Consider the following 22841-nt stretch of genomic DNA (forward strand, 5'->3'; position numbering starts at 1 on the left):
TTTTTCGATGTGATGTACTAATATCTTTGTTTCCATCTCTGAATGTGCTTGTCAATATCTCTTTGTGTCATTCCCCTGGTGATTTAATGGGGCCACATGGGACAGATCAGCACCTATCGTCAGGATTATAAGACATAAGGGGTTTAGTCTGATAAAGCCCTGGCCACAGCCACAGCCCTAGCCTTTCCCTACTAATAACGCCCAACAAATGCTTCTCCACACGGCAGCCGGGTCATGGCTAGATGGGATACAGTTCATGTCACATTGACGTCTAAAATAGTTTTTATTTTATTTCTGAGATAAGCTGTATCCCATCCAGTTTATAAAAACCCAGCCATGCAGGCGCACAAAGACATAGACAAAGGTCCCATGGAGAAACGCTGTAGCCTCAGCAACATCCTTATCTGGCCAGTCCAGGTCAATGCTGCTTGTAAAAAGGGGAAAAGCAGTGTGATTTATGGAGCGGCACAGAAAGCTACAGTTGGAGTCAGTGCTGCTCACCCTAAGCTGTTTCAATACACAGACACCAATCATGGCTGATAACCTGGGCTGTGTCTCCCTGTTGCTCTTTGGGGAGGAGACAATAGCTGTGCCCTAAGGCTAATTAACGGGCTCACTCTGTATGAGTCGGCTCTGCTCTGCTCGTTAGTGCTGTGCGTACTCACAGAAATGCAGATAGACCATCACCCCCCCTCCCCACCCCCCCTCCTTCCCAGTCACACCCCTCCTCTCCCTTCTGCTCTCACCTTCCAAACCTCCTCTCAGATCCACCCCTCTCTCCTCCCTCTCTTCTTGGCTCCGTGGCTGGGCTGCATGCTCACTGTCCCGAAACATGATGAACCAATCAGCCCTATGGGAATTCCTCCTCCCAGCTAGCGTCAGCTACATCTGTGTCTGTCAGGGAGGACAGTAGTATTAGCAGGGATCAAGCATCATCTCTTTTCCTCTCTGCCACAGACACTGACTGAGATCCAACTTCACTGAAAGGGAGTGAGCGTCACCAGCTAGTCCACAGCAGTTCAGGGGGAAAGTTCACCCCTCCTCTTTCTCTCCTCATCAGAAACCTTCCTCTACTCCTCTAGAGCATTGGTTAATTCACAAATAACAAAGTAAGGATACCATGCAACTTAAGGATAATTTTCTTCATTGGACTGCTACGTTGACTGATTTCTCTACATTTTTTCTCTCCGAAGAGATGTCCTCTCCTCTGTTGTCAATGTCTGAGCGGTGACAACTAAAGCCTTCAATTTCCTGACATACAATATTACTCTACACTCTGGGATCTATATATCTGGACTTCTGTAGCATGTTGGGATACTGTCAGTTAGATTTCTCATCCGCTGTGACCTCATCCTCATGCTCTTTCCCAGGGTTGTGATTACACTTTTCAGCCCTGAGATTAACCTTGAGAGTTCAGAGCAAAACAAAGGGATTAAATATTAACTGGGAGAATCTATCTTCACACATCAAGCAGATCCTGCTGTCACACTGAAGGCAACGGGGCTTGGCCGCTTGGATAGTGAAAGTCAACTGTGAGTATGTGTCTGTGGCTTGCTCTGCTTTTTCTAGAGGAACACAAGTGATTCTTCTGGGAGTTTTATATGCACAGAAGTTTGACCTCTATAAAGGCGAGCGGAAACTGCTGCGAGCATGTCTGAGAGTTCTTAGCATGTATATTTAATGCATCCTTTTACCTTCATGAAAGGAACAGTTAGGTGGGGCTCAAACAGAGAGAAAGAGTTACAGTGAAAAAGGAGCAGGCAGTCACGTAGGGTAACTGTATCAAATAGCAGCACACACATTTAGGTTTCTACAGTGAATCACGGATCAATTACATACAGACAGCTTTCCTGAGGAGGTAGCAGCTCTTGGAAAAGTCATACCTCTATCTCAGGTCACGTTGATGCACATGTACCGTATGTCTCTATACCTTGCTCTCACGTCACATTTCTATACATTTACTTAATTTTCCTCCCCATTCATCACTTTTAATCTTCCTCTTCCTCCATCACTATATTCTCCTCTGGCAGCCGACTGTGTATTCCACCCCCTGTAAATCCCATATATACAGTGGTCTCCAAAGTTACTGGCACCCCTGACTGGCAATGCACAAACAATACTTAAAAAAATATTAACAATATAATTATAGAGACAAACTCAAAATACCAACATGTGAAAAATACTGTACTTTATTAATGTTTCAATGGAACCCACCAAAATCATTTATTGATTTAATTAAAAAATCTATGTCTTCCAAATCAAGGTTTCACAATTAATGGCACCCTTAAATACTATTATTGTAAATAACATCTACCAAAATTAAACCAGGAATTAAATTACACTTATTTAAGTTTATCTAAGTGTTAAGGAACTATTTTGAGCCATTATATCACGTCCTTTTTCACTAGGGTATAAAAATGAGGTAACACGCATGCAATATCCCTTTGTCATCCAACACCATGAAGAAAACAAAAGAACTGGCAGTTCAAAAGAGACAGATGGTCGTAGACCTTCATAAATCTGGTAATGGCCACAAGAAGATCCACAAATGATACAGCATCGGCATGTTTGGCGTCGAAACAGAGATGTATACAAGGAGAGGCACCTCATACTCACGGTGAAATATGGTGGTGGGTCAGTGATGTTTTTGGGTTGGTTTAATTCCAGAGGTCCAGAGGCACTGGTTAAGATTGATGGCATAATGAATTCCACCAAGTACAAGGCAATTTTGGCTGACAATCTGGTTGCCTCTGCCAGAAGGCTGGGACTTGGCCGTATGTGGACTTTCCAACAAGACAATGACCCAAAACATACCTCAAGATCCACACAGAAATGGTTCTGTGACAATAAAATCAATGTTCTGCCATGGCCATCTCAGTCGCCGGACCTCAATACAAATGAAAACCTGTGGGCTGAGTTGAAGAGAGCAGTTGATAAGCGCAAACCCAAGAATGTGAAGGATCTTGAAAGGATCTGCTTAGAGGAATGGTCCAAAATCCCTCCAAATGTGTTCCTTAACCTTGTCAATCATTACAGGAAAAGACTCCATGCTGTTATCCTTGCCAGAGGTGGTTGCACTAAGTACTAAATGAGGAGTGCCAATAATTATGAAACCTTGATTTTGGTGAAATGTATTTTGTAATAAATAATTGTATGATTTTGGTGGGTTCCATTGAAACATTAATAAAGTACAGTATTTCTCACATGTTGGTATTTTGAGTTTATCTCTATAATTATATTGTTTATATTTTTTAAAGTATTGTTTGTGCATTGCCAGTCAGGGGTGCCAGTAATTTTGGAGCCCACTGTATATATATATATCCCTGACCTCTCTCCCACTAAGTATCCTTCTGTTTATTTTCTCAAAATCTTATTCTCCCTTTCCTTATTATCATGTTTTCTTCATCTTCCTCCCTCCTCCAGTCTTGCTTCCTTTCACATCCCTCTGGCTCTTTGTAGCTTTCTTATTCTCCTCTAATTAACCAACTCTCCTCCCCCTATCTCTCCTTTGCCTGTGTCTCTTCTCTTTACCTCTCATTTCCCCCGGAGGCAGGGGACAGGTGCAGAAGAATGAGCATGTGCAGAAAAAAAGCAAATGAAGAGAATAACACTAAAGCCCTAGAACTTGTTATCTTGTAACGCAACAGAAAAATGATAACATTTCATTTGAATTTCGTACACAGTGGAATTGTCTCCAAATGGTCCCAAGAAATCTAGCTACTGTACAACCGCCCGTAGGCTGTCTCTCATCCTAAGGTTACACTCCTCCACCACTCAAAACCATGAAATCTTTCTTTTACCCATTGAAGGGGCTATGTGACCCTTCCAGCCCTCGATCCCCTGCTCTGCTCTTTGACTGAATGAAAATGACAAAAAAGGATTAAGCAGTGGAGCGTGATTTTAACGAGTCCTTGCAGAGCCCTCAAACTTGGTGGAGCGTTAAAGAAATGTGTTGAGGTACAAGGCTATCAAATATTCAGGGACAGGTTGCCACAAAACAGGAAGGATCTGCCAAACTTGGAGACATGACAAATGCGACAGTGGTAAAGACCTTGGAGCCTCACATATGGGAACAAAAAGAACCTCCATGTTATTACGAGGCAATTAGGAATCATGTCTGGGGAGAAGTCAAGGCTTTCTACAAGACTGTATATCATCAGAACCAGAGTTCACTAGAGTTGCTATAGGGGAGAGTGGGTTAAGTTGAGCCAAAGGAGAAAGTTAATCCACCCCTGTTTCTAGGAAACCACACATAAAATGGATAATTTGACTAAATATTTAGGAAGAGGTCATCATTTCATTGAGTCTGTGAAGGAAGAAACCACATGGAGAAAGTGGTAAGCCACTGGGCAAAAACTGGTTGAATCAATGCTGTTTCCATAATTTCAACAAATAAATTCAATGCTTTGACATTGAATCAACTGGAAAACTGATTGATTTGCTAAAAGTAATCAACGTAGGGGAATTTCGTATTTTTTTCATTCAACTTTTAACCTAAATCCAATGTCATGGTGAAATGTTTTGCTGATTTCATGTTGAATTAACATTAGTTGACAACTCAACCAAATGCAAATCAAAAATAAACATTGATCTGACGTCTGTGCCCAGTGCGAAGCAACATAGGTCAAATTCCTTTATTGTGTTATTGTGTTGTAGAGGATTCATGATGCTTATATCAAACCAAAGTAGATCATTTTAAGATTGTTCTATACATCAGTTGGGGTCTCTATAAGCTTCAATATGAGGGTAAGTTGAGCCAATGGCATTGGGGTAAGTTGAGTCAATGGCAAGTTGAGCATATTTAAGTGTTTTCTTCCCAGTTGCAATGCAAGTGTTTGTTAGGTGTTAAGCCTGTGTTAAAATATGCTTAACCCTTGGCCTACTATTTCTGCAGCCCCTAGGTTATCTAATTAACATAATAAAACATCCCCATCAAAATCTGTCTGTTTAAGCCAGAAATATGTGATTTTGCATGGGCTACGTCTCAATCCACCGATATCGCTTTCCGCATTTGCAGTGAAAGGTGGCAGAGCTAGAGCTATGTTTGTCAGACCAGGAGACATCCTGAAAATCGGTCTTCTCATGAAAACGTCTCTAGCGTCAGAAAGGTTTAACCTATAAACTATTATGGCCACTCCATTGAGAGATGGGACTCTCACAAATATGATAGTGTTGTCCATTTTGCTCCAGGACGTCCCACAAGACTCATCTGAAGTCTGTACAGCCTCATCTGACAACTTCTGTCTGTAGTATCCGAACAGTTTGGGCTACACACTAATATGACCCCTCTGTGGAAATTAAGGGGATGAATACAGTGCATGTAAAAAATATATACATTATATATTTTCCTGATATTTCATACATCTCTCAGATGTAGAGGACAGAAACTTCAGAACAAACTTCTTTTAGATTTTTTGGGGAACTATCTGTTGTTGCATGTAGTGAATCTGTAGTGAATTCAATGCATTTCTATTGGCTTATAGCAATAATGCCAAATTCAATGTTTCATCACCCCCAAAAAATTATAAAATATGTTGATACCTTTGGAGGTCTTAAAATTCAAAATCGAATAGCTAAATGATCCTTGGTATGACCATTTTAAAACAATTCTACATGTTAGCTTAGAACTTTTTTTTCACAAGCTATGTTTTCTTTCACACTTTATTTTGATAGTCCAGATAGTCCATCTGTAGATGCTTTACAGACGGTTATACTATCAATAAACTACCTGTTGATAAGCAACTGCTTACTAAGGTTAAGGTTAAGGTTAGTGTTAGGTTTAGAATAACAGGTTAGGGTTAAAGTTAGGGTTGGGGGTAGGGTTAGGGTTAGGTTTAGGATATGGGTTAAGGTTAAGGTTAGGGCTAGGTCTAGTAGATAGTTGAAATGTTACTGATAGTCTGTAAATAGTCTGTAGAGCATCTACAGACGGACTATCTAAATAAAGTGTTACCGTGTTTTCAAAATTGTAATGTTTACATGAATTTGGATTATTTCCAGAGATACACAGCATCCTGAAATATATGTAGATATATTTGTTAGAAGAATACTATATTTCACTTTCACTATATTTCACTTGGAGTGATGCCGAATGTAAAAAGAAAATCTCAATTTACCCTACTCTCCTCTGTTAGGCAACACTTGCAAGTATAGGATTCATCTATTACTGTATTTAATAATGTAATTCATAGCTTAGGTATTTGTCAGTTCTAGTGACTTTTTGGCAGTCATTACACCTGGTTGAAAATGACCTTAGAGAAGTTGCCAGTAAGCATAAATACTTCAAAGGAAACCTCAGCGCAGAAGAGGTTGTAGAACTCAAAAGGTCTACAAAACAACTGTAATCTTGTAATTTGCCCTGGGGGGTGCTGTTGTGGTACAAAGTTATGAACAATATCACAAGTGCATTATGAACAATAGAGAATTCTATGTCCCCTAACACGCAAACCCTACGGATCGTATTGAGTGAATTGTATGCATCAAGGTTGGATTACTAAAAAGGAGAGGGGCAAATAGTCTCTGGTAATGATAGCTTCACAGAACCCCTATCCCATTTTGCAGATTTTTTCATTACAAAGTTGATTCCTTCCCTCCCAGCATTCTTGGGCGACACCCCTGATGTGCTAAAGTTCCTTGAGAATGTCAAAGTTTAACTTAATGATATACTTGTAACTATGGATGTTTAAAGTCTTTACACAAACATTCCCCATGCAGGAGGCTTATCCCACTTTAGATACACACCCTTGAAGGTCTGCTGCCCCCTTCTGGTTTTGATTTGACATTATCGGAAATTGCATTATCTATTAACTTTTTTTCAATATACTGCCTCTTTTTACCTCCAACGCCAGTGAACAGTGATGGGAGCGCCAAATTATGCTCCTTTGTTTCTGGGTTTCTGGGAAGAAAAATTCATTAATAATGCTGTATCTAACCCATTATTTTCTAATATTGTCATGTGGCACCTATATATTGATGATATTGTAGTAGTCAGGAGGGGCACAGAAAAGGATTTGAGTAGATTTTTGTTGTATGAGGGTATGTCGAGGAATATTGGTGTCAAGTTCAAACAGAGTGAGCCGGATGCCAGTTTGAGTTCTGAAAGTGAAATGGAAGTGGTAGAAGGTGTTGTGAGGAGCTCGGAGCCCGAGCCTTGCATTGATGGACATGGTTGTGATAAAGATATGTTTGGTCCAGTGGGAGTGAGATTTTTGAAGAGAATCCATGGGTGGTTTCATGGGTGGTTTCAGGTTGGGTGGAAAAGATGGTGAGTGCTGTTGAATTGGGGAAGGTAACCCGTAATCAGAGGGAGCAGGCACTCCGTGCAACGCAACTTGGGGGAAGACCTGTATCTTGCTTTGCGCTTAGGTACAGAGCACCACTGAAGGGAGGGATTCCCAGGGTAGTGTTAAGTGTGGAGGTGTAGCAATTTAAGTTGAAGATTCTTGGTGTTTGTGACGCCCGCCCGTTGGTGCAATGCAGATCCGGTGGGGGGTGTGGTGAAACAGAGGTGACACAGTCTGTTCCTTCGAGTTGTGATTCGGAGTCTTTACCTGATAAAGTAATGTTAGGATATATGAGTTATGATGTTAGAGCTGTTGTGCTGAATACACTGTGGTATTATAGGTGTCACGTTTATGGGCATGTCGCAGCAGTGTGTAGGAGAGCGATTCCAAGATGTGGGAAGTGTGCAGGAGGACATGGGACAGAGGAGTGTTTAGTTTCGGAGGTGTCAGGTGCGAGAGAGGCAGGTTGAGGTGGTCAGAGAAGAGCAGAAGATGTTGTATGGTGAGGCAATGAAGAAGGTAGAGGAGGGTTGAGCAAGAGTGAATAGTAGATCTGTGTCAGATCAGAGGGAGAGGCCAATGAGTGATACATGTTTCAGTAAGTTTGGCTTCTTAGCATTCATAGCAATGGCTGTGAACTGTACCACAGAGATGGAACATGAGTCACAGAAAATAGATGTTGTGGTGGCAGCTGCAGAGAAGTACTAGGGTGCTCAAGATTTGACTTCAGAAGAGTTACAGGGTGTGAGTGGGGGTGTCCTGTCCTCTCAGGTCGTTGGCCTGGGGTAGGATCAGATAGTGTTAAATAGTGGAATAGGGTGGTGGGTTTTTAATGAGTGTAGTTAGTTGGCAGGGTAGTTTTTAATATATTTGTATTTTATTTTTTACCCTTTTCCCATGTTGTATCACAGTGTAATGAATTAATACTATAGTTCAGTTGGGGGCGGTAATGCAACATATTGGATGCCAACCACCGTTAAACTCCAGCAATGAAGAAGAAGGGGGACCTGTCTCCCACAGGTCCCCCTAATGACTTCTACCGCTGCGGTCTTTGCACACATTGTTCCAACTCAAGTGACACAAAAGTATTCTACCACCCACATTGTAGTACAAGAATATGGAATATGTTATTGCGTGGCACTATGTGAATGCTAATCATGGCTCCTCCTCTGCCTTGAAATTCTGGGGAATAAGGGTGCAATAATATTGTGAGGAAATTGTTACAGAGAGGCACTTTGGATCGACTGCTTAGATTGCGTCGAGCCAAAGGGTCTGAATGAACAGCTCTCTTTCTCATCTTTTTTGTAAATACGTTCTTCTTTGTTTATTTCTGTCTTTTGTTATTCAAGTGGAATGAATGTGTAGGAATCTTGAATGATGATCATACTCTTGTTTGAATAACCGGTGTAGTTGCTACTTCTACTGACAGTATTGACATGTTTGAGTGACATGAAGAGTGGGACACTCCCCTGTAAGGGTATATAGGTGCCTCCCAACCTTTTCCTATTGAAGTCTCTGATGAAGGTGATTCATGCCGAACCATAAACCTATTGTTTGTTTGTCCCGTCAATAAATCTATCAGATTTACACAGCAACAGAGCACTAATTCTTCTTCATTCTCCCGGATAGTCACCAGATGAAGTATTCTGGGGTAATGGATGATAGTCACCAGTTGAAGTATCCTGCCGTAAGGGATGATTGTCACCAGTTGAAGTATCCTGGGGTAATGGATGATAGTCACCAGTTGAAGTATCCTGCGGTAATGGATGATAGTCACCAGTTGAAGTATCCTGGAGTAATGGATGATAGTCATCAGCTGAAGTATCCTGGGGTAATGGATGATAGTCACCTGTTGAAGTATCCTGGGGTAATGGATGATTGTCACCAGTTGAAGTATCCTGGGGTAATGGATGATAGTCACCAGTTGAAGTATCCTGGGGTAATGGATGATAGTCACCAGTTGAAGTATCCTGCGGTAATGGATGATAGTCACCAGTTGATGTATCCTGGGGTAATGGATGACAGTCACCAGTTGAAGTATCCTGGGGTAATGGATGATAGTCACCAGTCAAAGTATCCAATTCCACTACGGGGAATTGGCGCGAGGTAACGGGCACGAGAGGCAGCCCCAGAATATATTTTGGGGGGGCACACGGGTAGATTGGCGGACTCAGGTAGGAGACCTGAGCCAACTCCCCGTGCTTACCGTGGCGAGAGAGTGTTTGGGCAGGCGAGCCTCCAGCCACGCCCTCTAGTCCGGAGCAGCCAGAGTCTCCCTCCTGTCCGGAGCTGCCAGAGCCGCCCGTCTGTCCTGAGCTGCCAGAGCCGCCCGTCTGTCCTGAGCTGCCAGAGCCGCCCGTCTGTCCTGAGCTGCCAGAGCCGCCCGTCTGTCCTGAGCTGCCAGAGCCGCCCGTCTGTCCTGAGCTGCCAGAGCCGCCCGTCTGTCCTGAGCTGCCAGAGCCGCCCGTCTGTCCTGAGCTGCCAGAGCCGCCCGTCTGTCCTGAGCTGCCAGAGCCGCCCGTCTGTCCTGAGCTGCCAGAGCCGCCCGTCAGTCAGGAGCTGCCAGAGCCGCCCGTCAGTCAGGAGCTGCCCGTCACTCCGGCGCGACTGGAGTCTCCCGTCTATTCGGGGCCCGCTGAAAGGGTCCCCAGTCCGAGGTCGCTCCAAAGGCACCACTTAAGTGGGCCAAGACTATGGTGGAGTGGGGTCCACGTCCCGCGCCAGAGTCGCCACCGCGGACAGATGCCCACCCAGACCCTCCCCTATGGGTTTAGGTTTTGCGGCCGGAGTCCGCACCTTTGGGAGGGGGGGGGGGGGGGGGGGGGGGTACTGTCACGTCCTGACCTTAGTTCCGTTTTTGTGTCTCTATTTTAGTTTGGTTCGTGGCGTGAGTTAGTGTGGGCAGTCTATGTTCTTTTTTCTAGGTTGTTGTTTTTCTATGTGTTTGGCCTGGTGTGGTTCCCAATCAGAGGCAGCTGTTTATCGTTGTCTCTGATTGGGAGCCATATTTAGGTAGCCTGTTTTCCATTGTGTGTTGTGGGTGATTGTTTCCTGTGTTAGTGTTTGTTTCACATTTCAGGACTGTTTCGGTTTTCATTATCATTCACTTTGTTATTTTTGTATTTTGTCGTGTTCAGTTTTATTAAACTATCATGGACACTTACCACACTGCGTATTGGTCCGATCCTTCATACTCCTCGTTTGAAGAGGAGGAAAATCGTTACACAGACAGTCAGTATGGTCATGAGTATCATCAGCAGACAGCAGACAGCTATTGTCATATCCATCAAACTGATCATAAAATGAATGTAATAATGATACTTAGCATCTCTCGTCTGAATTGAAATGCCATTACAAAGTTTGTCATCACAGTTGTAAAAAGACACTTAGCGTACTGGAGGGGAAAATTAGCACCCACTGAAGGTAATTCAATGGTACATTAGGAGATAGATAATGCATAATAGCTATAAATGATTGGTATGAAACAAATGTGAAAAGATTGATGAAAACCATGTCAACCAGCTCCAGTAGTATGTACCATCACAGCGTGTAGATGGCTTTAGAGGACTGATTTATCTTAAGCATGAGGTTAATAATCCCGAAAACTGTACCTGATATTTGTCTCTTTGCGCATATAATCCCCCTCTACCCACTACACTACAACCTGCCTCAAGGGAAGCCTGTCATAGGTCCCCCTGCAGAACGAAAGATACTGTATCCAGGGATCTTAAGCATGGGTCACTGGACCGACTTGAGGCATGCAGAATGCACTGTGCCAAAGAGCCTTAGGCCGCTCTCCAGAGCGTGCACACAGAACAACATACACGTGCACTCTCTCTCCCCCTGTCTCTCCCTCTGTCTCTCTCTCTCTCACACACACAAACATACCCTCATCCCCACACACTTTTAGCTTTACCCAAGCACACAAACATGAGCAGCGCTGCAGTGCAGGGAAAGGTTAAACGTGACTCTGAGGAGTGGTCAGTGCTGCCATAGATACGGTTCATTGATACACACCTGACCAATGTAATGAGGTGCAGAGAGGAAAATACCTCAAATAAAAAGAGAAGATCCGCACTACAGCATGATTGAAATTTAAGGCACTGTTCTTGCATTGGCGACGACTGCATTCGTGGTACTTGCTGTATTTGTCGGCTCAATCTAAAATTACCTTTTCATTTCAATTTGCGCTTCGGATTGAATCTAGCCCTTAGAATCCATGTCACTTTCAGGTTTTATTGTGATTGTAGTTGAGCTAAAACTCATACACACTAATGCAAAGATAAAGAAGGCAGCCAAATCCATAAAAAAGACACAAATACTGTATACAGTAGAAATATATGTAGTCAGGCCTCCCGAGTTGTGCAGCGGTCTAAGGCACTGCATCGCAGTGCTAGCTGTGCCGCTAGAGATCCTGGTTCGAGTCCAGGCTCTGTCGCAGCCGGCCGTGACCTGGGAGACCCATGGGGTGGCGAACAATTGGCCCAGCATCGTCCGGGTTAGGGGAGGGTTTGGCCGGCAGGGATGTTCTTGTCCAATCGGGCGCTAGCGACTCCTGTGGCGGGCCGGGTGCAATGCACGCTGACACGGCAGGATTTTGAATCTGTCCCTTTGACTCATGGAGGAAGAGGGTTAATTCTGTGTTACAGGGTTAAAACAGAATCAACTCAAAGGTTAAAACTTCTTATGGCTGTATTGAGTAGCTTGGATGAATAAGGTGCCCAGAGTAAACTGCCTGCTACAGGAGAGAGACTGATAGATTGAAGGAGAAATAAAGAGAGGGAGAGAGAGAGACTGATAGATTGAAGGAGAAATAAAGAGAGGGATAGAGAGAGAGACTGATAGATTGATGGAGAAATAAAGAGGTAGAGAGAGACTGATAGATTGAAGGATAAATAAAGAGAGGGAGAGAGAGAGAGACTGATAGATTGAAGGATAAATAAAGAGAGGGAGAGAGAGACTGATAGATTGAAGGAGAAATAAAGAGAGGGAGAGAGAGAGACTGATAGATTGAAGGAGAAATAAAGAGAGGTAGAGAGAGACTGATAGATTGAAGGATAAATAAAGAGAGGGAGAGAGAGACTGATAGATTGAAAGAGAAATAAAGAGAGGGAGAGAGAGACTGATAGTTAGAAGGAGAAATAAAGAGAGGGAGAGAGAGACTGATAGATTGAAGGAGAAATAAAGAGAGGGAGAGCAAGACTGATAGATTGAAGGATAAATAAAGAGAGGGAGAGAGAGACTGATAGATTGAAAGAGAAATAAAGAGAGGGAGAGAGAGACTGACAGATTGAAAGAGAAATAAAGAGAGGGAGAGAGAGACTGATAGATTGAAGGAGAAATAAAGAGAGGGAGAGAGAGACTGATAGATTGAAGGAGAAATAAAGAGAGGGAGAGAGAGACTGATAGATTGAAGGAGAAATAAAGAGAGGGAGAGAGAGACTGATAGATTGAAGGAAAAATAAAGAGAGGGAGAGAGAGACTGATAGATTGAAAGAGAAATAAAGAGAGGGAGAGAGAGACTGACAGATTGAAAGAGAAATAAAGAGAGGGAGAGAGAGACTGATAGATTGAAGGAGAAATAAAGAGAGGGAGAGAGAGACTGATAGATTGAAGGAGAAATAAAGAGAGGGAGAGAGAGACTGATAGATTGAAGGAGAAATAAAGAGAGGGAGAGAGAGACTGATAGATTGAAGGAGAAATAAAGAGAGGGAGAGAGAGACTGATAGATTGAAGGAGAAATAAAGAGAGGGAGAGAGAGACTGATAGATGGAAGGAGAAAGAAAGAGAGGGAGAGAGAGACTGATAGATTGAAGGAGAAATAAAGAGAGGGAGAGAGAGACTGATAGATTGAAGGAGAAATAAAGAGAGGGAGAGAGAGACTGATAGATTGAAGGATAAATAAAGAGGGAGAGAGAGACTGATAGATTGAAGGAGAAATAAAGAGAGGGAGAGAGAGACTGATAGATTGAAGGATAAATAAAGAGGGAGAGAGAGAGTGATAGATTGAAAGAGAAATAAAGAGAGGGAGAGAGAGTGAAAGATTGAAGGAGAAATAAAGAGAGGGAGAGAGAGACTGATAGATTGAAGGAGAAATAAAGAGAGGGAGAGAGAGACTGATAGATTGAAGGAGAAATAAAGAGAGGGAGAGAGAGACTGATAGACTGAAGGAGAAATAAAGAGAGGGAGAGAGAGAGAGAGACTGATAGATTGAAGGAGAAATAAAGAGAGGGAGAGAGAGACTGATAGATTGAAGGATAAATAAAGAGAGGGAGAGAGACAGAGACAGATAGATTGAAGGAGAAATAAAGAGAGGGAGAGAGACTGACAGATTGAAGAATAAATAAAGAGGGAGAGAGAGACTGATAGATTGAAGGAGAAATAAAGAGAGGGAGAGAGAGACTGATAGATTGAAGGAGAAATAAAGAGAGGGAGAGAGAGACTGATAGATGGAAGGAGAAAGAAAGAGAGGGAGAGAGAGACTGATAGATTGAAGGAGAAATAAAGAGAGGGAGAGAGAGACTGATAGATTGAAGGAGAAATAAAGAGAGGGAGAGAGAGACTGATAGATTGAAGGATAAATAAAGAGGGAGAGAGAGACTGATAGATTGAAGGAGAAATAAAGAGAGGGAGAGAGAGTGAAAGATTGAAGGAGAAATAAAGAGAGGGAGAGAGAGACTGATAGATTGAAGGAGAAATAAAGAGAGGGAGAGAGAGACTGATAGATTGAAGGAGAAATAAAGAGAGGGAGAGAGAGACTGATAGATTGAAGGAGAAATAAAGAGAGGGAGAGAGAGAGAGACTGATAGATTGAAGGAGAAATAAAGAGAGGGAGAGAGAGTGATAGATTGAAGGAGAAATAAAGAGAGGGAGAGAGACAGAGACAGATAGATTGAAGGAGAAATAAAGAGAGGGAGAGAGAGACTGACAGATTGAAGGATAAATAAAGAGGGAGAGAGAGACTGATAGATTGAAGGATAAATAAAGAGGGAGAGAGAGACTGATAGATTGAAGGAGAAATAAAGAGAGGGAGAGAGAGTGATAGATTGAAGGAGAAAAAAAGAGAGGGAGAGCGAGACGGATAGATTGAAGGAGAAATAAAGAGAGGGAGAGAGAGACTGATAGATTGAAGGAGAAATAAAGAGAGGGAGAGAGAGTGATAGATTGAAGGAGAAATAAAGAGAGGGAGAGAGAGTGATAGATTGAAGGAGAAATAAAGAGAGGGAGAGAGAGTGATAGATTGAAGGAGAAATAAAGAGAGGGAGAGAGAGTGATAGATTGAAGGAGAAATAAAGAGAGGGAGACAGATTAATTCATCATCTAAAGGGACAGTACAGAAGAAGAAAAACAGCTGTCAAGTGATACCTGGGCTCTCCAGTGCTGTGATGTTGATTATGTGAGTGATATAAAATGTCACAGTAATAAGCTGAAGGGCGATCCAAGGGCTCGCTGATCCTCCATGTGGTGAGTGGAATGTCATTTGTGTGGACCTCAGGCTGCCACGGTGTGCCAAAAGAATACCAATGAGTGGAGAAGTTACTCAGAAGTATAGGTCACGATAGGGTCAAAATACTACTGGTAGATGAACTGACAGAGTATAGATTCATCTTCCAAGGCTGAGAGGATAACAGATGAGTTATTCAGGTATCCAGGACCAGAAATGGAGGATGTGATAGTCTATCACAATAGTTATACTGAGACAGCAAAGCTAAAATTGAGACAGCAAGTTAAGCAAGATATTTCACACCATACCACGTCTTATGTAATGAACTGTCAATGTTTCCATTGTTAAAACTCACGGCAGGACTCAAAATGTATTTGAAGAGCATCTGGTGTGTGACACAAAGATCTCTCAGTAGACTGATGATTCAGATGTTTTGAGGAAGGGAACGACTAAGCAAGTGTCTACTTTATGGATGATAATGGGAATCCTTCCATTACTGAGTGATCCCATTGATCCTAAGTATCATGGACAAGGTGTACAGTGGATATCCATTTAACAAGGCCCTAAACTCAGCATCTGTGATGCCACCTTCATCCCCTCTCAACAAAATGGGCATTACCCATGTTGGAAGTTCTCCAGCAACACTGGGTTAGCAATGAGATGACCTGGGACATTGCATACTTAGGCTCATGGTAACACATAGACACAGGTTTCAAACATAGGCACAGGTTGGCAATGGCACATGCTAAAAACGCTACCATCCTGATCTCCCATTAGATGTATTTTCATGGTAGTAGACACAGTCAACCCTATACACTGAGTGTACAAACACTAAGAACCCCTGCTCTTTCCATGACATAGACTTACCAGGTGAATCCAGGTGAAAGTTATGATCCTTATTGATGTCACTTCAAACTGTGTAGATCAAGGGGAGGAGACAGGTTAAACAATGATTTTTAAGCCTGGAAACAATTGAGACATGGACTTGTTGTGTATGTGTGCCATTCAGAGGGTGAATGGGCGAGACAAAAGATTGAAGTGCCTTTGAACGGGGTATGGTAGTAGGTGCCAGGCACACCGGTTTGTGTCAAGAACTGCAATGTTGCTGTGTTTTTCACACTCAACTGGAAGGTGTTTCTAATGTTTGGTATACTCAATGTAGATCAAATATGACTCGCTAAATGTTGCTCACATCTCTCTTAATTAACAACACCATTTCTTCATCTCAATATTATTAGAGATGTGGTTTTCTTTTCCTTCCTTCAGTATTGTCAAGAAGAAAATGAAATGAAAGGAGAAATGATTGCTGTCAGATGTGACAGAGAAACACAGAGAAGAATAAATGATAGCAATCACTCCGATCATTATTTCATTCCACAGTCTCTAAGGGTGCTGTTCCATTGACATAATGCCTGAGTCCATGATCATTACACTAAATAACCTGCCAGGAAGAAATGGCCAATGTTGAAATGAGCACTTGAAGTCTGTCTCCAGGGCTAGATGTAGGACTCTTTTTTAACCCAATTGGTTAGAATCGAATCCAAGGTTGCATGTTCAATTACCATGGAGGCCATTTGACATATGACACTTCAGAATCTGTAGGTCACTTTGGAGAAAAAGTGTTAAGTGTAAAGGACAATTCTGGTAGCCTGGTAGCCTGTAATTTGTTGCTAATTTACAATCTACTTAATCACAAACCATAACAGTCTTGACATTAAAATAAAACATCCCAGTCAGCCCATTCAGAAGCAGAATGGAGAGGCTGAAGCCAGGAAAACAGATAGAAAAATAGAGACCAAGACATTGGGATTTAGCACCGCCATAGTGATCTGAGGTGGATTCATCTCATAAAGGTGTGTGGAGAAACTGCAAAGGCCCAGGTTTAATTGTGTTTTATCAATCCCGGTCAGTACATATGGCGTGCTACGTGTCCCAAGAACTGGGATGCTGCTCTTCTTCAGCTGGGTAAACTCAGCCAGGAGGCAGAGAAAACACCTGATAAAACCACCGCCTCGCCAGACAATTCAAACAACCTCTGGGACAGAAATGTCATGGCCATCTTTTGTCTGTTTGTTGATTGTTCCATCAGTACAAAGCTTGAGCACATTTTGTTTAGCTCCACTGATATCAGTGTTCGTCATTCAGAATCAGAAGCAATCACTTCATCGTAACCCTGGTTACAGAGAGCCACTGAGATAATACTGTGACATCTATATCCATTTAATACAGACAAGAAACATGCTTGCTGATATTGATGAGCAACGGACTAGTTATTTTAATGACCTGGATTTAAAAAGTGTAATTTGGCTAGACTGCCAACAATGTGTCAATCTGCTAAGCCTCTTTGTCTGCTAATGTACCTCTGTAGTGTAACAAACTTTCTGTGAGAGACCTTTTTGCAGCAGAAATAGAACCATACACTTTAATATGACACAGCACAAACATGCATACTTTTTTGGTGCTGTTATCACATTATTTACATTATAGGTCTTAAACTGTCAAGACAAGATGTTTTGCAAGGTGCATGGACCGCATATTTGGCCAGTGTGAGCATTGGTGCTCTACTTACTACTAGACTCACATGGGGATGATTGTTGATTATTATTGCCATCTAGTGACTATTTGTGGCACTACCGTTTCTTTTATATACTGTGCATGGAGTTTGACTTTGCATGAAAAGATCACTTGTAAACTGCATTTGTTATTTTATTAACTCACTTTATTTGTTCTTCTTTCTAGGATAGCCTACTCAAGATGGCATACCCAACAGATTACTCTCTGATAGCCATACCACTCATACCACAATAAGGGCAACGTTAGCGAAACAACATGGAAGGTGGGGGAATACAGAACTTATCCATAAATGGCAATGCATCAGACATCCACCCTGTCACACACAGTCTATGGGAGGTCATAACCATAGCAACTGTGTCGGCCATCGTGAGCCTGATTACGATAGTGGGGAACGTCCTGGTGATGCTGTCGTTTAAGGTTAACAGCCAGCTGAAGACAGTCAACAACTACTACCTGCTGAGTTTGGCTGTAGCTGACCTCATTATAGGTGTGTTCTCTATGAACCTCTACACCTCCTACATACTGATGGGATACTGGGCACTGGGGAGTGTGGCTTGTGACCTCTGGTTGGCTTTGGACTACGTGGCCAGTAATGCGTCAGTAATGAACCTGCTGGTCATCAGTTTTGACCGGTACTTCTCCATCACCAGACCCCTGACCTACAGAGCCAAGCGCACCCCCAAACGGGCTGGGGTCATGATAGGAATGGCCTGGCTGGTGTCCCTCATCCTGTGGGCCCCTCCCATACTGTGCTGGCAGTATTTTGTGGGGAAAAGGACAGTCCCTGAGAGGCAGTGTCAGATCCAGTTCTTCTCGGAGCCAGTGATAACATTTGGGACAGCCATTGCCGCGTTTTACATCCCAGTGTCAATCATGACCATCCTATACTGTCGGATCTACAAGGAGACGGAACGTCGCACCAAGGACCTCGCTGAGCTCCAGGGCATCAACAGTTCCACAGACGCTGGTACCACCAAGCCCCAGAAAACCATCATTAGATCCTGCTTCAACTGCAAGCAGCTCAGCTCTGCCTCCCGGGACAGAACCCAGGCCTCCTGGTCCTCCTCCAACAGGAGCAATGCAGCCAAATCAGCAGCAGCCACAAACGAAGAGTGGTCCAAGAGTGACCAGCTGACCACCTTCAACAGCTATGCCTCCTCGGAGGACGAGGAGCGGCCCGTATCCCCGGGGGTCTTTCAGCCCACCTGCCGGAACCAGGAGTGTAGGCAGAGCACGGGTGCAGCAGGCTGTGATAAAGAACAGCTCAGCAGTTATGAGGAGAACAACTTCTTCCACACGCCACCAAAGACCAACTCCCAGAAGAGTAAGAAGTGTGTGTCCTACAAGTTTAAAGCAGTTCCCAAAGACACTACCAGCGGTGCCCAGCAAAGCAAGAACGGGGACACTAACATGGCCCCATCATCTTTCTCTTCAGCCGACTCCATGAGTGCCCCACCCTCCACCTCCTCCTCCAAGCCAATAGACACCACTCTGAAGATCCAGCTGACCAAGAGGAAGAGGATGGTGCTGATTAAAGAGAGGAAGGCTGCCCAGACTCTCAGTGCTATCCTGCTGGCCTTTATCCTGACGTGGACACCATACAACATCATGGTGCTCATCTCCACCTTCTGCTCTGACTGTATCCCTGTGTCTCTCTGGCACCTGGGCTACTGGCTGTGCTATGTCAACAGTACAGTCAACCCAATGTGCTACGCCCTCTGTAACAAGACCTTCCAGAAGACCTTCCGCATGCTGCTGCTTTGTCAGTGGAAGAAGAAGAGAGTGGAAGAGAAACTTTACTGGTACGGGCAAAACCCTGTAGTGAGCAGCAAGCTAACATGAGCCATTCACACCTTCCTTACAGAGGAACGAGTATGAAGACTATATGACTAGATAGATGTGGAAATATTTCTGTCAGTATTTGAGTTATGTCTACAAGTAGGGTGTGTCAAAAGTACAAAGGTTAGAGACAAGACTCTAGTTTGTCAATGGTATTGTTCTTTAATCAATACCTTGATCACTGCTTACAAGGAATTCAAAAGTGTTTGATAATCTTGCCCCAAATGCTGATACTGTACACCAATACATAATTGAAAATGTAAATATATAAAATAAAAAAAACATGCACAAAAAAGTTAGCGATATTTCCTAGAAACATGTTCTGAATGGTTTCTAGGTATTATGTTAGACTACATTGTGTTTATTTTAAGGGCTATCACAGTTCTCGACTTGATTTCAGAGTGAGCTGGATAACAAACGATTGTACACTCTGATCATCAAAGCCTTGTTCACATGTACCATTGACTTTTGTCAGATACTAATAATCAAACATTCAACAGCCAATCTTTCCACCAATACACAAGCACAAACACATATACAGTACAAATGTATTCATCCCTCAATCCAAATGAATCCAGACACCACAGAAACAGAGGGGAAAAGATTTGATTAAAGTAAATGCTGAGTTTGCAACATAAAATTCTATTAACGATTAGTCTTACTCAACTCAGCAGCTTTAATGTGCACATAAACTGTGTAAAACACGTGATTTCATGCAATAGTTTATCGGACACTTCCACATAAAGTATACACCTGACAAATGACTTGTCAGATAAGGATTAGCCTTTAATCAATCATAGTGGGTTCAGTTCAGGCCTACGGATGGGATCATATCAGGGAGTGATTTAATCTGTCCAGGGTCAATATAAGTCACTCAGTACAGTGATAGCCCTCAACATTTACATCCATACTGAGTGGGAGACAGTAGAGTTTGATTCATGCACTGTTCTGTGTCATGTATTAATTAGAATGTGTTTAACGTCTGTCTGTACTCAGGAGACAGGCTTTTGTTTTGGTCATTCTGTGCTGCACTGTATAATTCTCATGTCCCCATTGCTAGACATTACATTTACAGAATTTCAATTGACCAGAACCATCAAAAAAACATAAAATTTGTCATCAGAAAATCTACTGTAAACTTACTGGAGTGAATCTTATTTTGATCCAGTATATCTTGTTTTTTGTGCCAACAACCAACACATTCGTTCAGTGATATTAGGTGAGTGAGTAAATAAATACAGCAGAAGTGGTTTTACATGTGCAATAAGCTATGATATAATGACCACAAAATGTGGTCTGTGATCATTTAGACAGAAAACTGCACTTGCAATTTTGGGGGAAAGGTAGAGGGGGAGATGTAAGTGTATGAAGTCCCCAAAATAACTATAGATTTTTTTTATTACTTACAAAAAATGCTTGACAAATCAGTTGATACTGAACTGTTTTCTTTCCAGCATTTTGTGATCATATGTCTCTATGTATTTCTAAATTAAATGTGTTGAACTATTGTCTCTATTACGTAAACAATGTTTTGAGAACCACTGCATTAGAATAACCACAGATGGTATGGATCAACCTAATCTCCAGACAAGACTCACAGTTCATCCTTCTTACAGTCCCCAGTGTGGACCACCTTTACTGTGTCTGAGGGCTTTACCATCATCCAGGCGTATTTACACAGGTGCTCTTTGTTGCAGTCCTTCTGCCAGTAGATCACGTTCCTGCGGTTGAGGTTGGCCCCAGCACAGGCGTCGTACCACCAGCCCCCTCCCGCCACACCCTGGAACTGCAGCTTAGCACAGTTTTGGAAGTAGTTGTCATTGTCTCGGTCCTTGGTGGTAAACCTCTGGTTGTCATGCAGGTAGTTCTCTGTGTCCTGTGTGAGAGCGTCTAAGGCAGAGCCCTGGAACAGACCAAGACGCAGCCTGAACCCAGACCGCTCGTCCTCCACCATGAAAGGGTCATACTCGCCAATCTTGGCGACGGCATCTTTGTCCACCAGCTTGACCCCCAGCTTGTAGCGTCCTGGCCCTTGGGTGAGATGGTGGAGGTGTTCGTTCCCCAGCCAGTGGTCACCATTCAGTACCCCGAAACCCTGCTTGTATTCGACCCAGGTGCGGTCGAAGTCCACACTGCTGTTAACTGTGATGTGCTGCACTACGGTCCAACCACCATCTTGCATGAAACAGTAGGCCAGGATGGGGTAGTCAGCTGGCTGAATCAAGTACACTCCATCTCTGGCCTGACCCCCTGAACCCATCAACATCTCATAGCAGTCCCTGGGATACTCTGAAGGGTGAAATAGCAACAAACTGAATTAACACCCACAATACGCAAATTGCACAAAGAGTTGAAGAGTAACATGAGTTCAAGTTGAGTAAATCAAAGCAGATAATCTGGATTTATTTTTCTAATCGTTGTGTACACCTATTCAAGGTATTGTATGATGACGGACCACGATGATTAACCTGCCACTCCCTGTCTTATCATCAATGGGCTAATCTTCATGACTGTTAGCAGTTTCATAATCCATGGGATTTCACCGTGTCCATGACAAGCGTAGTCAAACCGTGATGCTCTAATGTAGCATCTCTGCTGTTAAGTCGGACAAAAGTGTGTCACTACAATACACTACTGTTCTCAGCAGCAGGTAAGAAACGTGAAAGAAGTTTATAGAAACACTGTTGTCAAGTATGAAGTTTAGAAGGGTCAGTAAGTAATTCGGTCTAGGCTTTTGCATTTGAACTACCTCCAGAATTACAGACTCAAAACAAACGGGTTTGTCTATCAGCAAAGATATGATACTTCAAGCACCACACGTAGGGCTATTAATACAATTTGATGCCCAAATTAAATCCCACTGAAACGACACATGACAACTACAGAAACAGCCATAAGTCCTACTGTAGAATCCATTTCTACATTTAGTTGGTAATTACATTCCATTAATAATAATACAGTAATGTCCTCCATACCTTTCATTCCCTGGTTGAGGACCATCTTGTGCTCTTCAGAGGTCAGGAGATGGGTGTTCTCAGCTACCAGGTGTTTAGTGTGTACTCCCATGAGACTGATCACCAGTGCTGCTGCTACTGCCACTGTCCATGTCCCAAAACTCTGCATCTTCTAACGGGAAGTTCCTTCAGGGTAAACAGACATGTGGATTCAATTGACCATACATACAGAGTGGTAATGCAATTTCTCTAACAATTGTGTTATGCCCATTCAAGAGATACATGTATTTGACAAGTTCATACATGGACAAAAATCTGTCATTTTTTAATACAATGTCTAGAACAGGTACTTTAAGAACAATGAATCTTACTGAAATGTTGTAAAGAATGAACACTTACCTTCACTGTTACTGTTCCACTGTGTGTGTGTGTGTGCTGCGCTCTGTGACCATAAACCGTTATACACACATTGTACTTTGATAGCACTATATGGATAGAGAGAGAGAGAGAGAGAGAGAGAGAGAGAGAGAGAGAGAGAGAGAGAGAGAGAGAGAGAGAGAGAGAGAGAGAGAGAGAGAGAGAGAGAGAGAGAGAGAAAGACAGAGAGCGAGAGACAGACAGACAGACTCCCATATCTAAGCAAACAAGGCCAACCAGGCTGCCAACCAGTCCACTGCGGTGCAGTCCCTTCCACACAGCCTCTACAGGCCAGTCACGACTGGACTTCAGCCTCAGCTTCACGTCACA

At 43.0% G+C, this 22841-nt stretch overlaps 2 protein-coding genes across 2 annotated transcripts; one reads left to right on the forward strand and one right to left on the reverse strand.

Moving 5' to 3' along the window:
- Window positions 1-830: 830 nt before the first annotated feature.
- On the forward strand, window positions 831-19885 carry chrm5a (cholinergic receptor, muscarinic 5a). The gene is made up of 2 exons (XM_055863084.1): window positions 831-1532; window positions 17467-19885. The coding sequence occupies exon 2, from the start codon at window positions 17557-17559 to the stop codon at window positions 19141-19143; it is 1587 nt and encodes a 528-aa protein (XP_055719059.1). The 5' UTR covers window positions 831-1532; window positions 17467-17556; the 3' UTR covers window positions 19144-19885.
- zgc:194887 (uncharacterized protein LOC571819 homolog) lies at window positions 19280-22628 on the reverse strand. The gene is made up of 3 exons (XM_055863088.1): window positions 22494-22628; window positions 22116-22280; window positions 19280-21429 (listed from the first exon to the last, which is right to left on the reverse strand). The coding sequence occupies exons 2-3, from the start codon at window positions 22261-22263 to the stop codon at window positions 20735-20737; spliced, it is 843 nt and encodes a 280-aa protein (XP_055719063.1). The 5' UTR covers window positions 22264-22280; window positions 22494-22628; the 3' UTR covers window positions 19280-20734.
- Between the last annotated feature and the right edge of the window lie 213 nt (window positions 22629-22841).

The sequence above is a fragment of the Salvelinus fontinalis genome, chromosome 15 (genome assembly GCF_029448725.1).
Source record: "Salvelinus fontinalis isolate EN_2023a chromosome 15, ASM2944872v1, whole genome shotgun sequence".
In the NCBI taxonomy this organism is placed as follows: Eukaryota; Metazoa; Chordata; class Actinopteri; order Salmoniformes; family Salmonidae; genus Salvelinus; species Salvelinus fontinalis.